Here is a 15,797-nt window from a genome sequence, read left to right as displayed (position 1 = left end):
AGCGGCAACTCAAATGTATCAATCCCGTTGGACCAAAATCTTAGAGCCTTAATATTGAGCCCTAATCTCCCGCACTCTTACCCTAAAGTAGTCTGGCCATGGCGGATGTCATGGATCTGCCTCCGGAGCCACTCCCCAGGGACACCGCGGAGCGGCGCAAAGGGGGAGCTGCCGACGACGCAGGTGACAGCAAGAGGCGAGGTGAGGATGAGAGCAGGCAGGCAAGCCGTCACGACAAGCACAACAAGCGCCGCAAGAGCCTGTCCCCGCCTCCCTTGCCTCACCGGGATCGACGCCATTCGCCCTCCCGCAGGTCTCCTGCCGCCCACAAGCGCTCTCGACGGGATGACGACCGGGGAGGTTATGAGGGCGGAAGGTAACTCACTTGACCTTTTCTTTCCGCTCTTGCGCTACTCAGCTTGCCTCATTTCTCCAGGGATGGTATTCTTGGTAGAGGCTATGGTGGTGACTACGGCCGCCATCGTTCTAATGGTGGGCTCTCATACTCCCCTTTCCTTTCCACATGCTCAGTCACCTTTTGTTTTTCCAGAGTGGTCCGGGCGAAGCATGTATGGTGATGCCTACCCTCGCAGGTTTCTCCCTCGCCCAACTCTGCCGCTCCTTTTTTTCTAATCGTGCGCTGCGCGCAGGGACGGACTCTTGTCTTACAAGCAGTTTATCGTGGAGCTAGAGGACGACATTCTTCCCGCTGAAGCCGAGCGCAGGTCTTTGCCTCGCTTCCGTAGCAGCTTCTCACCTTTTAGCTGTGCAGGTATGAGGAATACAAAGCGGAATACGTCTCCACTCAGAAGCGAGCCTATTTCGAGCAGCACAAGGAGGAAGACTGGTACGAAGTCGCGTGACTTGTCAATTGTTATCCGTTTCACAAATTTCGTCGGGTCCAGGCTACGGGAGAAGTACGATCCGTCGCGGCTGGACTCCCTTATGGCTAGGTTCGGTATGATCTCAGGAATCTAGAGTTATTGTTGACGTGTGCGCTTGTGGTTGCAGGAGGATTGAAACTGCGAAGTCTAGTGCACGGGACTTTATTTTGGAGCTGCAGGCTGGAAGTTTGGACATGTGAGTCGGGTGAGGTGTTCCCGTTCGTATCTGACATTGCTTGGTGTAGGACGGCGGCTGCTGCTGCTGCTGCTGGTAGCAGATCCACCGCAGATGTTGAAACGGACGACGACAAGAGAATGGGGGGCCGTCAGGCGGATACTATCCCACGAGCACAACACGCTTCCTCGGATTTAAAGAGGGTGGCCATAGATATAGAACAGGCGCAGGCGCTGGTTAAAAAGCTGGACACTGAAAAGGGTGTAGAAGGAAACATCCTCTTTTCTTCTGAGCAACAGAACTTGAGCAGTGAAACCGGTGGTCCTATTGTTATAGTTCGAGGGGCTAACCAGGTGAAGGGTCTCGAAGGCATCGAACTGCTGGACGTAATGCTCACGTACCTGTGGAGAGTCCACGGTTTGGATTACTACGGAATGATGGAGCTACGTGAGCTGCCGAAAGGGTTTCGACACCTCAGAGGGGAGGAGAAGGCAGGCGATGACAATGCACGGGCTGAATGGGAAAAAAAGCTGGACTCTACATGGCAGGCACGATTGCAGGGCCAGGACCCCGTAGAAGCTATGCTTGGCAAGGACAAGTCGGAGGCGTCTATGTCAGAAGCGCTTGAACCCTACGTACGAAAAATAAGGGACGAAAAGTATGGATGGAAGTATGGGTGCTTGGCTACTGGGTGCTCGAAGCTTTTCCATGGACCAGAATTTGTACACAAGCATCTCAAGCTGAAGCATCCTGAGATTGTAAACGAGTCCATGGCCAAACTCCGAAGAGAGCTCTACTATCAAAACTACATGAGGTACGTCGTCCATGCTCGAGTTGCCGAGTTTAATGTCCAAACGTGTCCAAACAGTGATCCTAATGCTCCTGGCGTGGCCTCCGTGCAAGCGAACCAGGTAAGCCTCGCCTAGATGACGTCCGTAACCTGGTGGTATTTGTTTCAGAGGGACAGCAGGCTGCACAGGCGTAGGCCCGGTCTGTTGGGAAATTCGGATAGGAGTCGAGGCCGTGGCGAGGACGTGGATAAATCGCCGGCTGGAGATTATCCATATGAAGGGGCCGGACCAGCGTCATCGGAGCAGCCAATGTTTGATCCTTTTGGTGGGACCAACATTCACGGGGGAGCATTTGGTTCGGAAATACCTCCTCCAGTGTTGATGCCTGTGCCTGGCGCGGGGTGAGTGTTTCCTTGTTTTCGTGTGCACTCCTTCTCAAGCTTGTGTGGCCAGGCCCTTGGGTCCATTTGTCCCTGCTCCTCCTGACGTGACCATGCGCATGTGGAGAGAGCACGGCGGCGGCCCGCAGCCTTTTCATCCCGCTCCATTTGATCCTTCATTTGATGGTGGTGACCGTGGACGAAAGGGACGGGGTGTTTTGGAGACGCCGCAGATGGTTCCTCCAGTTAGGCACGACCCTCGTCACATGCGAAGGTTTCTCTTCTCATTCCGTAATTCTGTTGAACTAACCCTGCCGTGCAGCTATCACGATCTTGACGCGCCGGAAGACGATGTTACAGTGATTGATTATAGGAGCATATAGTGGAGGCCAGCCTTTTTCTCTTTTCTCTTTCAGAACTGTATTTTGTAATGCTTGCGGCGGGAACTTTGCATACACGAGTCTAACAATGGATAAAATTTGACTCTAGCTCAACTCTATGAAACAATCGAAAACACATTCTTGTCTGCTACCACCTGCAATCACTATCTGCATGTAAGAGACAAAAGGCCTGCTCCCTCTTGGACATTATTCACAGCGCGGTATCGGCAAAGTATCTAGCTTGACGTGCTGCAACCTGACTAATTTCCGCACTGATAAGTTTCGATTTGGGTGAGGAGAGGTGAAAGCCTGGTGCTCGAATGCGGAAGGAGTGCTGCAATGGCAGCATTTCAGCAGGCGAACTTGTAGCCAAGAAGGTACCTGCCGCAATGCACTTAGTTGCGCTTCGTACTCCTGCTGCTGGATCAGGAGCTCGTTCCTATCAAAAGTTAGCCTCGCCATTTGCTTGTGTGACTGCTTGACTTTCTGCAAACACCTGATGTCAGAGTTGCAAAATAGACCAACTCTGTCTCAAGGATTACCGCTTGCAGCTGATGTATCTTGCGGCGCAAAGAGGATATCCTCTGTTGAGAAGAGTTCTCTTGCGTCCGCCACGACGACTCGCAGCTTCTCTGCATGTAAGTTTTTTAAAAAGGCATCTCCGAGCCACAAGACGTACTTTCACTTGTTCCACGGTATTTACATGATCCAGTTCTCTGAATTTCGCAAGCTCTGCCATGTCTCCTCTCGCCGAATCTAGCTTTCTTTGGAGTTCATCTCGTTCAACTCTGCTCTAAAACGTTGAAATATTGGAACAAATCAAGTAAAACTCCACCTGTAGCTAGCTGCTTCGGCCTGTGAGTCGTTATTCTTACAGACGGCTTCTCCCAGCTTGGCTCGTGATTCCTCTAGCCTCGTGCTCACGTCCAGAAGCTCCTCTTGCACTTTGCCAAAGCTTGCATCTAGCACATTACATTTGTGCTGGAAGTTTTCAACCTCCTCATGTAGGCCCTCTTTCTCCTGCATCCTCCAGGCAGTCAAAGAGGGTGACAGGCTCCACGTGTGTACACCACCTTTACGAGGGCACTGACTGTGTTCAGGTGCCTGAGTTCCGCTTCAGCACTGGTTTGCTCCACGGCACGAAGCAGAGCCCGAAGATCACATACTTCGCTTTCCAAGGCTTTACACATCTGCCTCTGCCTCTGCTCCTCACGGCAAGCTCTGGCTAGCGCATCGCTGGTCTCTTCCATTTCCTGCACCTGCCTGGTATCACACAAAGTGAGAACCGGTCCGTGATTGCGTCACAGTTACTTTCCCATTTGCGAGACGTTGTCGTGTTTCACTTCGAATGTGTGTAAACGGTCCCTGGAAAAACGAGTGAGACTTTCACCAGAAGAGGGGCGATATTACTTCAACTGCTGCACCGCTTGCTCCAGCCCGGAAATAACGGACACTCTACCGTCGCAATGCTTACACTGCCATGATTGACATTAGTGTTAACAGCACAGCGCGCATAGGATACAGGTCAGACTCCTACTATTCCTCCCGGCTCGTTGCTGGAGCACAAAAAAGTGAGATGAGAAGCAATTGAGCAAGAGACTTACATCCCCTCGAGAGCTCTCTTGGATGCTTCAAGTTGAGTTAACCTCCGCTCGTCTGCACACACATAAACGTCAGCGAGTGCATGTGCGCAAAGGCGACGGACTGGCTTGCACTTCAGCATCTTCTGGACGCCTTGACACACGACACAGATGGAGGTAATTAAACAGAATGAGCAACTGTACACCTGTCGCTCTCGCTTCCAAAACCCGCAGCAGCGAAGTATCTCTTCTGCATCTCTTCCTATAGACAGCGGGGAGCATGAGAGGAGGTAAAGCGCCTTACCTTTTCTTTCCTCAGCACTCCACATGTCACTTGCAGTCGTAAATTGAGCTGCGTGGACTGGATGTAAAGGAGCTTCAACTGCACCGGATATCAAAGCAGAGTCCTCGGGCACCACCACGTACCTTGTCAAAGTTTCGGCACAGCGCCGCATTCGGTTGCCACGCCACCTCTGTTGCAGGACCAAAACAGTCCTCCACCTCGCCTCCATCGCCATCCAAGCCGAGCTGCAGGGGCTGCGCCAACTCTGATGACTCCTCCGAGCCCCCCTCCATTGCATGGAGTTTTAGGGTAAAAGGGTTGCAATGCCGCGGCATCTTGAAGCTGCGCCAATGTCTCAAGCCATGGCTTGCGCACAAAAATCTTACTACGCTACCGGTGTTACCACTCGCTTGGATATACCGTAACACAAGCGGCGGCGGCGGCGGCGGGGAGACAAAGCTGAGGAGGCCCCACGATGGACACAGATCGTCCTTATTGCTACCCGTACGAAATGCACAAATATTGCACCTTAGAGCGCCCGTTCAATCCATCGCCCCGGCAGCTCGAGGTGCCCTCTGGTTTGTTCTTCTTCACAGGAGGAGCTACAGGAAGAGACCATAGCCACGCTTCTCCAACCTTATGCAAACAGCGCCGTCAGCAGTTAATGCCGCACTCCTCCAAGCTGGGACCAACCAGCTTGGGAATGAAAGGGTTAATTCGCACCCAGAGAAGCGAGAAGATGGATGCTAACAGAATGGACCATACGATGACGATTGTGGGTGTGCGGTTGTGCCTAGCCATGATAGCCTTAAGGAATGGGTAGAGGTGCGAGATCACCCAAAAGGCAAACAGAAGTTTGCCAAGCAGTGGCCCCCATGACTCGTAGCCGTTATTGAGTGTATCTGACAGCCCAGCTGCCACCCCTACCATATTGATCACCAGAATTGTCAAGGGAGGGACGAGAAGGCTGCTCCATCCGGTTCCGGTTGAGATACAAACGCAGGGAGGGGCTTCAAAGCTGAAACTGTCACCACCACCCAAAACCTTGACGAGGCCTTGGAACAATGCAACCAAGTGCGACGAGACGCCTCCAATCACCCACAACTGCTCATCTTGCCACCATTCCTCCGCGCTCACTCCACTCCACCGCATCTCTAGGATGGCACTTGCACCAATGCACAAGAGCACTGTCATGAGCAACAGGCTGGCTGACCTTCCCAACTGCATGCGAGCGTTGGATGAAACAATGGCACAAACGTGACACACGTACCTCGGGAAGGATGAACTTGCCAGTCAAGAGGCACACGGCAGGCAGTGTGCTATAGACGACGAGTGGAATGGAGTTGAGAGGATGGAAAGCGCTGCTGAGGTAGGCCAGCCGCTGAAGCAGCTTGAGGCGACCACCATAGCCATACCACAGTGGACAGTGCTTGCTCAACACAAGCTCCATGCTGGCCATAGATTGCACCAGCAATTGTTCCAATTTCCCTGCCACGTCCAGCAGCCCACAACTCTTGAATGCTGGTCGCTGAGGCATGCAGTATGTGGAGCGCCAGCCCCTGGCATGCATCAACATGCCGGCCACACAATCGCCTCCCCCGTAAATCCAACCAACCTGTGACCAAGCAAGCGTCAGGCCTTTTCCCAGCAATTTTCATCTCTCTTTACCTCTTTCCCCCACTCGGTCTTGTCCTCGTAGCCGCAGCTGATCACGTGAATTGCCTCTTTCAGAAGAGCCGACGTCGATAGGCTACCGTCATCGTTGGACAGGCTACCGTCATCGTTGGGGCTACTAGGAACTGCTTCTTGCCTCGTTGACGCCACAAACACCGGTGACTGCCCGTAACGCTTCTCCAGCCTTTTTTCGTCACCTGCGTCCAAATGTTTGTATAAGGTGCTAAAAACTTGCAAAATGGCACGCACCTTCTTCGTCCCCCACCCGGCAATGCAAGCGCTGCCGCGCTTTGCCGCTCACAGGTGCACACACGCCGTACAGTGCCTGTCGCCGGAAAACGCATCCCCTCCCGACATACATGGGACCCTGGATACCATCCAAGCCTTTGAGATTTATCTGCCACACAGTCGTGCGCAACTCAGAAATCCAGACAAGAGAAACTGGTCGCCAACTCACGTCAAAGAAGACAGCATGCTCATTGTCATGGCTGCCGAATCTCTGCGGAAACTGCACAAAGCACGCCTTTTTCCCAACCATTGTGTCCATCATAAGACACATTGCCTCACGCAGTGCGCGGCTGTTGTTGACATAATCAGCGCAGTTGACGTCCACAACATACGGGGCGTTTGTCAAGACGGCGGACACACGCACCTGTTTACGGAGCAAGGCGTGATCAGTGAGTGATCTAAACAGTTTAAACATTGGTTTCACCAAAGCATTCATTGCTCCCGCCTTGTTGTGATGCTTGAATCCGGGGCGTCTCTCTCGGGAGACGTACACAAGACGTGGTAGCTCATTGCCGTCGCTGTCGTGTCCCCCGCTGTGACCAAGAAACACCTGTGCATTTGCGAACAGGTTTAACTAGACAACTGCTCTTTCCAATAATAATTACCTGTATCATGCCTGGATGGTCTCGGCTGTTGGTTCCTGGCCATGGGGTTCCATCTTGCATGCTCCAGCCTTCTTCAGGAACTTTGGCAGCCTTCTCCACCAACGCATTGATTCTCACTTTGAACTCTTCGTACTCTCTCTGAAATATTACTCAGCCAGAACAAAAGATGAAAAAAAAAAAGCATGCATGCCTTCATTGCCCGCCTCTCCTTGACGAAAGACGATTGAAACTTGGTGTCGGCATAGTCAATCTTCTGGGCAAAATAGACTTGGGGGGCACGAGGCTCGACGTTAAAGCTCCTGCAGAAAGGCACCCATTTTCTCGCAAATTCCGATGTCTCGCAAAGGCCTTCAAACGTAAGCATGGCAGCGCTGTCGTCCGAGACATAGCACGAGAGCTTTTCGACGGGGTAATCAACAGAGAGGACGGAAAGGACGGCGTTGGCTGTGGCCAGAAGAGGGTCCTTAAACGGGTCCTCCGTCGCAACCAAGACATCTATAGCGGGCAGGCCGCACACCTGCCCTTGTTTCTCATACCTTTTAATCATCAATCAGTCGTAGCAAAACCTCTGATATCGTCTCACATACCTGAGGGCAAGGCGGTCAAGGTATGTCTCCCTTACAACTGGGAACCATTTAGGAAGTTGATGAGCTATCCAAGAGAGAGCGAACCAAATCTCGCACACAACTGATGTCAGCCACAAGCCATATGCATTGCCAACTGGATTTAGAATGCGGAAGCGGAAGTAGAAAGCCAGAGCTACGAGCCGAATGACAATGACCATCCTGTAAGGGTTGACCAAACTCGAAGCAATAGGAACCTTCCTCGACAGTGGTTGCCTTGCCTGGTCCATTCTGCAAGTAGCAACAAATGCTGCTGATAGCCACAGAATTGGAGTGTAAAGCATACACTGGTAAGTCTGGTGAGTAGAAGCTCTCGGCGCTGGCATCATCAGCTTTGGCATGAGAAGGTTCAGCCGTCATCATCTCATATCTTTCTTTTCGTAGCCTCCAGCCTTCCAACCTCTTCTTCCAAGATACGGTACCATAACCATATGATGCCTGTGCCTCTGTCACCACATAGACACGCATGTCTCCTTGACGCACAGCGGCTAGGAAACGGCCATTACCTTCCATGTAAGCAAGTGGATGGACACGGCTTCTACCGGTAGCAGCACCACCCGTATCTGACGCTGGGACGACAATGGCATGATATGCTTGCTCGCTTCCCTGAATTGGATTCGTCACGGAAAGAGAGATTGTTACATGCCGTGGATTTTCTAAGCGAGCGATTACCTCCGCCGCAATTCGCTGCTCCAGCGCCTCATTGCGAGGTTGCGTCGCCATGATTCAGCCCTGCCCAAAGCGTGAGGCACGGAACAAGCGAGGTCGGGAGCTTAGGAAGTCGCTCCTCGCATTGTTTTGCTTGCTGGGCGCGACACAAGAAACAACAAAGAGGGGCTTGTCACGTCCTTGCCCCATCCGTCCATTCCACTGCACGGCAACAAACAAGGATCCCGCCTCTGTTAGCGCCACCATCATGCCAACATTCTCGCGGATTTGGCTTGTTGGGCTGCAGTCAGGGACGGCAACATCCTATTCCTGCGGCCAGGTCAACATTCCTCGTATCATTGTCACACTTTCTATAGACTTTAGGTACCAAAAATACAAACACACACACGCACACACCACCCACACAGACACACACCACAGGAGATGGGACTACATCTCATCGATGACCGCTGCAATCCGCTCCAGTTCCGGAGACATGCACATGCCCACGCCGATGCCCATTGCAGCTTGCTGTGACCAGCACAGGCTCTGCCCCGGATCCTCTTGTTTCAACGCCACCTCCTGATCATGACATTTTTCAAACTCGTGCACCGCGAACGACACCGGCATTAGCTCACACCACTGGACCACATTACTGTGCTCATCCGCTTCCACCTCCTCGCCCCCCGTGGCTGTAGCGCTACTGCTGCTCGCCGTGTTGCTGCCAGCTCCTGCTGCTGCAGCAGCTACTGCTTCCCCGGAGTTGAAAGAGTCGCCGTAGTACGCCAGCCCCCCCCTGCTACTGACCATCCCAAATCCTTCCTCAGCCGCTGCAAGGAAGGAGAAGAGACATGGGTCTGGCTGGCGTTGATCCCCCGGCCCATGCCCTTGCAACATGTGCAGCTCGTTGTCGTAGGACGAGGAAATGAGCGCAGAGTCGTAACAGCTGTAGGAAGATGCAGATGGCTGCCTGGTGTGATCAAGCCCACTCGCCAGGAATTTCTCCACCAGAGAATCCGTCAAGTGAATGTTGCTGCTGCTGCTGCTACTGCTGCTGCTGCTGCTGCTGCTTCCCTCGAGAGCTTGGAGCTTGAGCAGGTGGTGGCGTCCAACACCAATGGATCGAGTAGTGCAAGTGGGGTTGAAAAGAATGTCCTCAAACGCGCAAGGGTACAAGGTCGTCGTTCTGTGATGCAAATTACACTCGACACTCACGTTCATGTCCATGCTTGCGGCTGGCGATGCGGAACCTGTAGATGCCACCGCCAGCCCCGCTTCATCCAGCGGCCTGTGCGTGTTGGGATCGATGCCAATTTGCTTGAGCTTCTTCTTGATGCACGTGTTCCAGTAGTTTTTTATCTCGTTGTCTGTTCTCCCGGGCAACTGTGTGGCGATTTGAGACCATCTGTGGCAACGCTCGTAATGAGCAACGAATTGGCATATATGCATGCATACTAGGAAGAGAAAGGTGCACCACCTGTTACCGAGGACAGCATGGAGCTCAATGATGAGCTTCTCCTCGGTTGCGGAGAAGACACCTCGCTTCAGATCGGGCCTGAGGTAGTTGATCCATCTCAGCCGGCAGCTCTTCCCGCATCGCTGAAGCCCTGGAAGCCAAGCCACCATGAAACCAGATTTTGTCAATGCCTCTCTCTTTCTCTCTCTCTCTCCAGTTTCACAAGAGCACCTGCTTGCTTTGGCACCGCACTCCAGCAGCCGTGGCCATACTTGGTAATGTACCTCACCAGCTTCTCATCCTCCTCTGGCGACCACAATCCTTTCTTGAGCTTCTGCTTCTGGCAACACGAGTGGCGGCCCATCCTTGACACAATCTGCCGCGGCTGCAACACAATTGACCTGTCGCAGCATCGAGCACCGGAGGAGGAGGGGATTAGGAGGCGGCGGCAATGGGCAATTGAAGCGAGGGAGGGCGTTTGGTCGCGGCACAGCGAGATCTGCTGCTTGACTCAATTCCGCTAACTTGGGGCTAAATACATGGAGGTGTTCGTTGAGCTGGAAAGGGGAAAATATATTATAATTGTGAATACCACCTTTCTTGCCTTTTCCTTTTTGCCCCTTGTTTCTATAATAAAGGAAAACAAAGGCTGTAGCCACTTCTCCTGTTGCCACGTCCTATGCCACTTGTCACGCACAAGCAGCGCGGGGTTCTACTACTTTGTTCTAGGTCGAGCAAGAACAAGAACAAGAAGAACAAGACCCAGGCAGGCATCGGCGTCGTCGTTGTCGTCGTCCAACAAAAGAGATAAGAGGTATAGTGTGTAGCCATGATGAATGTTAGAGCCTTGTGTGTGTTACTCTCGTCTCTGGGTGCCGTCATGTTTCTGTCCCCGGAGCCTACGGTGCGCAAGATGAACAAGGACGTGATTGTTGTGGAGGCCCATAGCGTCTCGGCCACCAACAAACTCGCGGAGGAGGATTACAGTGGCAAGCTCTTGTCTGCGGCCAAGCGCGGCCAAGACGCAGCTTCAGAGGCTCGGGACAGGCTGTCGGATTATGTGAGCGAGGGCGCAAGCAGAGGCGCAGAGTCAGCGGCCAGTGCACGAGACAGGCTCGGCGAGTCCTTGAGCTCCGCCGGCGATGTAGCACATCAAGCCGTTGAGGAGCAGCAATCTCTGGGCAGTAAGCTGGCGAGAGCTGTCACGGAGAGGGTTCAGGAGGCTGCGCACTACCAGCCCAACTTGGGCCAAGGCATTGGCTTCTACGACGCCTCCCACGGTACGCCGGAGGACCAAGACCTCAAGAAGTTGGAGGACTACCTCGAAGGTGCAAGGAGCTCGGCCAGAGATGCAATGGACAAAGCAACAGAAGGGCTTGGGCTTCTCCGGAACCAACTTCCAGAGCTAGAGCCGCACGAAGAGCATCCCAGCCTGGAAATGGCAAGGGGAAAGGTTCGCGACTACTACGACGTGACCAAGGCCGCTGTGCTCGACGCGCTCAGCAACAAGGAGCAGCAGCTGGGAAGGTCGCTCGATTCCTCCAAGCGTCGAGTTGAGGCCTACTATGACAAGGCCAAGCAGGCGTCCTTGGAAAGCTTGGAAAACCAAAAGGAGAAGTTGGGACACATTGTCGACGTGGTGAGGCTCAAGCTCAATGCTGGACGGGAGGCAGTCTTCAACTACGGCATGAGCACAATACAGAGCGGCAAGGACGCCGTTGTGGACGAGAAGAACAAGCTCTGTCTCAAAGTGCACGAGGCTGAAGAAGAAGCGGCAAGGTGGGGCAACAGCGCGCGGGAGAAGGTGAATCGAACGTGGAATCAGGCCGGTGCATGGGCTCACGATAAGATGGCCAAGCTCAACCAGTCTGAAGAGATGGCACTCCGGATTTGCAAGCAGTGGGTCCATAAGTCGGTGGCCACCTTCGTTCGCCTGATGCACTTGTTCCTCTTCTCGTCCACGTTTGGCAGTGCACTGTGGGTGACTTTCATCTCTGGATTCGTGCTCTCCAACAACATATCCCGCCACCAGTTCGCCCTGGTGCAGAGTAAGATTTTCCCCGTCTACTTCAGGATTGTTGGGTCGGGGATTGCTCTTCTCCTTGCAACGCACATACTGCTGCACTCGCCGCCAGGTGCCCACCTGTCGGAGCTGCTGCAGTGCTACAACCTTGCGGGGTGCCTGGTTGTGACACTGCTCAACACTTTCCTGCTGGAACCACGGCTGACAAAGGTGGGCGCCTCCACTGTTGCAAATTGTGCGCTAAGCCTGTCCTTGTTTCTGCAGTGTGTGTTTGACAAAGTACGGATAGAGAAGGAGGAAGGCAGAGCTTTGGATCCCGGCCCTGGAGAACGAGGAGGAGGAAGTGGTGTGGACGATCACGCCAGGAGGACGCAGCTGGGGGACGTGATGACAAGGGTCCGGGCGCTGCACTTCTGCAGCTCTGCTGCAAATCTTGCAATGCTGGTGGGGCTGGCATGGCATCTGTGGTACCTCAACTGCCGGTTGGGCATCTGATCCGGCATGTCCTGACTTGTCTGGTGTGGATATTGTCTCTTTTAAAAAACACATGAAGATCTGGGAATATTCGCGTGGCACAAGTTAGTTGTGTGTGCTCCAGGTTTTGAGGGCAAAGTATGGAGCGCCTCCGGCGGCATAGCACTGTTCATGGTTTGCCACTTCTTCCCATTTCCTCTTGTCGAGTTCGCTAGAGCGCCTGAATGGCGTGCTCGGTGATTATCGGAGAGCCGGTCGACCTCCTACACTTAGAGGACCCTGCCAGTGTAACTCTACCAAGCACCGTCGCTGGCTCCCAGGAGGAAACGCCCCCGGGAGAGAGAAAATGGCCCGGCTGGCCAGGGGATAATGTCTTTAGGCTCATTGTCCCTCTTCACAAGGTTGGTGCAATTATTGGGCGCAAGGGCGAGTTCGTCAAGAGAATGTGCGAGGAAACAAGGTCGCGCATCAAAATTCTCGACGGTGTACCAGGAACGCTAGAGCGCATCGTACGTAGCCTTTGCAAGTTTTGGCATCCAGCCATGCAATGCAACTTGTGCAGGTGCTCGTTTCTGCCAAGGAGGATCCCGAAGCAACTATCTCACCCGCAATGGACGGCCTACTCCGGGTCCATCGGCGAGTTACAGAGGGCTCCAGTGGCGATGGTGAACCTGTTGAGCACATCATTTTGCCCTCGGGCCTCGTTCAGTCTCGCCTTCTCGTCACCGCTACACAAGCTGGTAGCCTGATTGGAAGACAAGGTGCGACAATCAGGTCCATACAGGAGACCTCGGGTGCTACAGTCCGAATCATGCCAGTTGGTTCGTGCCCTTTTGTGCTACGTGCTGTTAACCCTTGTTGTCTCAGAGGAGCTCCCACTTTGTGCGTTAGCGGACGACAGGATGGTGGAAGTCCAAGGCGAAATCTTGAAGGTGCAGAAAGCCATGGAGCTTGTGGTCTCTCATTTGCGCAAGTTTCTCGTGGACCGATCCGTGCTCCAGCTGTTTGAGTTCAATGTGAGTTTTGCTGGATCCAGATCCATTGGATACAAAGTTCATAACGGTGAATTACAGCGCGCTATGTCGAGCCAAGTACAAGGACAGCAAGCTGCTGCTATTGCTACTTCATGGGCTACCCCCACAGTCGCTGCTACCACACCTTACTCGTCAACCGACTACTATGCGGATCAGGCGCAAAGCCAACATTATGCTGTCTCCATGTATGGTGGTGATCCTGGTCGGGTGGATGTAACAAGCACCACGCCAGCACCACCTGCTGAGGTAAACAACTTATAGCTTTCGCTTGCTCACAAAGCCTTTTGTTCAATCGTAGTCTGTGAGTCAGCAGCTCCAGGTCCCCCTCTTGTACGCAGATGCAATCATTGGAACTGCCGGGGCCAATATCAACTACATGCGGCGGACAAGTGGAGCAACCATTAGCATACAAGAGACTCCCAATGCCCCAGGAGAGATGACAATCGAAGTGCACGGGCAGTCGACTCAAGTTCAAACAGCACAACAGTTGCTTCAGGTTCGTTGAGGTTGTCACTGAGATTCCACGCCTCTCGTGCTTTCTCTTCTCTAGAATTTCATGGCAGGAGCTGCAGGAACAACTGCAGCAACCACTTGCACCACCTCCGACTACAGTTATACAACTCAAAACACCCTGTACGCGTCGGGAATGAGCTACAGTCCCAGTGCTTACGGATCACAATACAGCAGCGGCTACGTTTACTATGGCAGCTGAACGTAGGTCCTCACGTGTTTATCATTTCATTTTTGAGGACAGATTTTTAAAGTATTACAAGTTATGGAAACTTGCTTGTTCATTTACATGAGCAATGGTGGCGGCTAGGAGCGGGCCAGCAAGGGCTGAGCACACTAGAGTCCTCAATTCGGAGATGGACAGTGGGCTAGCGTCATGTGTTGCAATGCACATTGAAACGTCCGTGAGGCTGTAGTTGCTGCGAGCAACAACCTCATCAGCTCTCCAGAACGTGATATCAAACCTCAGCGCTTCTCTTTCAATTTCCATTTGCCTCTTCCGAACGCCCTCCCGTAGCCTCTCACGTCTCAAGGCTTCCCTGCCGACATCCGTAGCACTCTCATTGCCCCCCATCTCCCTCGGAAGCTCACGAGCTCTGCGTCCTAGTCTCTCCTTCCACGTTTCACTCCATGCCTCCATGTTCCCGTGTGATAACCTCTCTCCCATGTGATAATCCGGCGTCGCCCCTTCGGCAGGACATGAAGACGCTAAAGGATGATCCAAGGAAGCGCTAACCCCGTCCGAAGTCTCTCCAGAAGCGTAGCTTCCACTGTCAGCGTGGGAAGAAGACGATGCACAGGAAGACTCCAGTACACTTTGAGCGCTGTAACTCCCGTCGCCGTCACCATTTTCTCGCTCTCTTTTCCCAAGCTTCCACGTCTTGAACGCTCTGCTTTCTTCTCTCCTCCTTAAACTGAGCCCTTTGTAGTGTCTGTTTTCTTGCCGCCTCCTCACGCTTTCATCCATCCATTCTGCACTGCGTTCTCGCCTACGGTAGCTCCCAGTTCGAACAGACTTGTTGCCTCTGGTCCCTCTACCAGTTCGCTTAAATGGATACTTGAAAGCGAGCTCGCCCCTGCTATCGCCCGGTCCATGAATGCAAATCCCTTTGCAGTTTCTCCACGTCTCCGATGCGCCGTCAAAGGGAGTCCTCTGGTTATCTCCTCCTTCCAGGGTCGTGGCACAGCCCTCGGAACTGTGACTCAGCTCCTCCTCGTTATCGTCTTCGTCCTCATAATTTCCTTGGCTTCCTGAGCTCTCCCCTTGATCTTGTTTACGGCGTGAGCTGCAACCTCTGTTTTCGTCGCTTTCAAGCCACTCCTTTCCTTTCTGCATCAAGTCGCTGCTACACTCCTCACCCGCATTCACACTCTTGCCTTTTACGTCCTTACTGTCGTCCATTTGTTGCTGCCGTATTCTAATTTGCTGAATCTGGTGTTCGCGCATGAGAACCGTCACACTTTCTAGCATGTCCACAAGTAGAAACATTTTGAGCTTCTTAAACTTGTGAATAAATGCTGGCACTGAATCACGAAACTCATCCAGTCCTTGCACAATAGCAAATACTATAACGGGCACCATCCTCTTCAGCACGTCGTTGCTGGGAGCCACAACCTGCCTCAGGATCAACTGCGGATAAATCTGCTCGTCAGACAACGGCCAAGAGCAATCCTCATCTTCCTTTTCCTCCTCGTCCAAAGGACTGCGAGTTGTCGAGCTGTTCCCGCCGCTCGTCACGCTGTCTCTGTCCATCCTAACGGCCTCACCTTCGCCTTCTGACGAGCTCTCCCGCTCTTTTCTGTGAACAGGGTGACCCCGCAAGGCTGAATCAAACTCCGAAAACTCGCCAATTTTGGCCGCCATGAAGATAAACTTCTCCACGGACGATCCAATTTCTGCATATCTCATGCACCTCGCCCACGAGGGAGGCTCGTCTTTCGGTTGCCCAACTCTAACAACGAGAGCTTCCAAGCTGTGGAATCGTCTCA

General features: G+C 53.1%; 5 protein-coding genes and 1 pseudogene across 8 annotated transcripts; 3 read left to right on the top strand and 3 right to left on the bottom strand.

Moving 5' to 3' along the window:
* The first annotated feature begins 69 nt into the window (after positions 1–69).
* On the top strand, positions 70–2,761 carry LOC9629351 (serrate RNA effector molecule). The gene is made up of 12 exons (XM_002989916.2): positions 70–376; positions 437–492; positions 551–593; positions 651–725; positions 773–847; positions 906–953; positions 1,012–1,080; positions 1,130–1,873; positions 1,928–1,970; positions 2,019–2,251; positions 2,304–2,504; positions 2,553–2,761. The coding sequence occupies exons 1-12, from the start codon at positions 99–101 to the stop codon at positions 2,611–2,613; spliced, it is 1,926 nt and encodes a 641-aa protein (XP_002989962.2). The 5' UTR covers positions 70–98; the 3' UTR covers positions 2,614–2,761.
* Positions 2,762–3,152: 391 nt separating this feature from the next.
* LOC9629350 lies at positions 3,153–4,751 on the bottom strand. 4 transcript variants are annotated; one of them, XR_002990892.1, is made up of 8 exons: positions 4,495–4,751; positions 4,215–4,266; positions 4,148–4,166; positions 4,021–4,085; positions 3,922–3,975; positions 3,446–3,873; positions 3,290–3,398; positions 3,153–3,242 (listed from the first exon to the last, which is right to left on the bottom strand). XR_002990892.1 is itself a non-coding variant. In XM_024663762.1 (6 exons), exons 1-6 carry the CDS (start codon positions 4,706–4,708, stop codon positions 3,648–3,650), a joined length of 630 nt encoding a protein of 209 aa, XP_024519530.1. In that variant the 5' UTR covers positions 4,709–4,751; the 3' UTR covers positions 3,279–3,647. The 4 variants fall into 4 exon arrangements, 1 of the variants encoding a protein (XP_024519530.1); XR_002990893.1 differs by having other exon boundaries at positions 3,290–3,873; positions 4,495–4,572; positions 4,617–4,715; XR_002990891.1 differs by having other exon boundaries at positions 3,290–3,873.
* Positions 4,752–5,106: 355 nt separating this feature from the next.
* LOC9629887 lies at positions 5,107–8,386 on the bottom strand (annotated as a pseudogene).
* Positions 8,387–8,665: 279 nt separating this feature from the next.
* On the bottom strand, positions 8,666–10,289 carry LOC112342238 (transcription factor MYB20-like). Its single transcript, XM_024663760.1, has 3 exons — positions 9,999–10,289; positions 9,789–9,918; positions 8,666–9,716 (listed from the first exon to the last, which is right to left on the bottom strand). Exons 1-3 carry the CDS (start codon positions 10,129–10,131, stop codon positions 8,762–8,764), a joined length of 1,218 nt encoding a protein of 405 aa, XP_024519528.1. The 5' UTR covers positions 10,132–10,289; the 3' UTR covers positions 8,666–8,761.
* Positions 10,290–10,487: 198 nt separating this feature from the next.
* LOC9629886 lies at positions 10,488–12,352 on the top strand. Its single transcript, XM_002989915.2, has 2 exons — positions 10,488–12,000; positions 12,055–12,352. Exons 1-2 carry the CDS (start codon positions 10,597–10,599, stop codon positions 12,283–12,285), a joined length of 1,635 nt encoding a protein of 544 aa, XP_002989961.1. The 5' UTR covers positions 10,488–10,596; the 3' UTR covers positions 12,286–12,352.
* Positions 12,353–12,447: 95 nt separating this feature from the next.
* On the top strand, positions 12,448–14,010 carry LOC9629349 (flowering locus K homology domain). Its single transcript, XM_024663723.1, has 6 exons — positions 12,448–12,773; positions 12,827–13,081; positions 13,134–13,280; positions 13,338–13,544; positions 13,597–13,794; positions 13,849–14,010. Exons 1-6 carry the CDS (start codon positions 12,489–12,491, stop codon positions 14,008–14,010), a joined length of 1,254 nt encoding a protein of 417 aa, XP_024519491.1. The 5' UTR covers positions 12,448–12,488.
* Positions 14,011–15,797: the final 1,787 nt, after the last annotated feature.

This window comes from Selaginella moellendorffii, unplaced genomic scaffold (assembly GCF_000143415.4).
Source record: "Selaginella moellendorffii unplaced genomic scaffold, v1.0 SELMOscaffold_102, whole genome shotgun sequence".
Lineage (NCBI taxonomy): Eukaryota > Viridiplantae > Streptophyta > Lycopodiopsida > Selaginellales > Selaginellaceae > Selaginella > Selaginella moellendorffii.
Note: the sequence above shows the minus strand (reverse complement) of the source record. Positions and strands in the feature narration are given on the sequence as shown.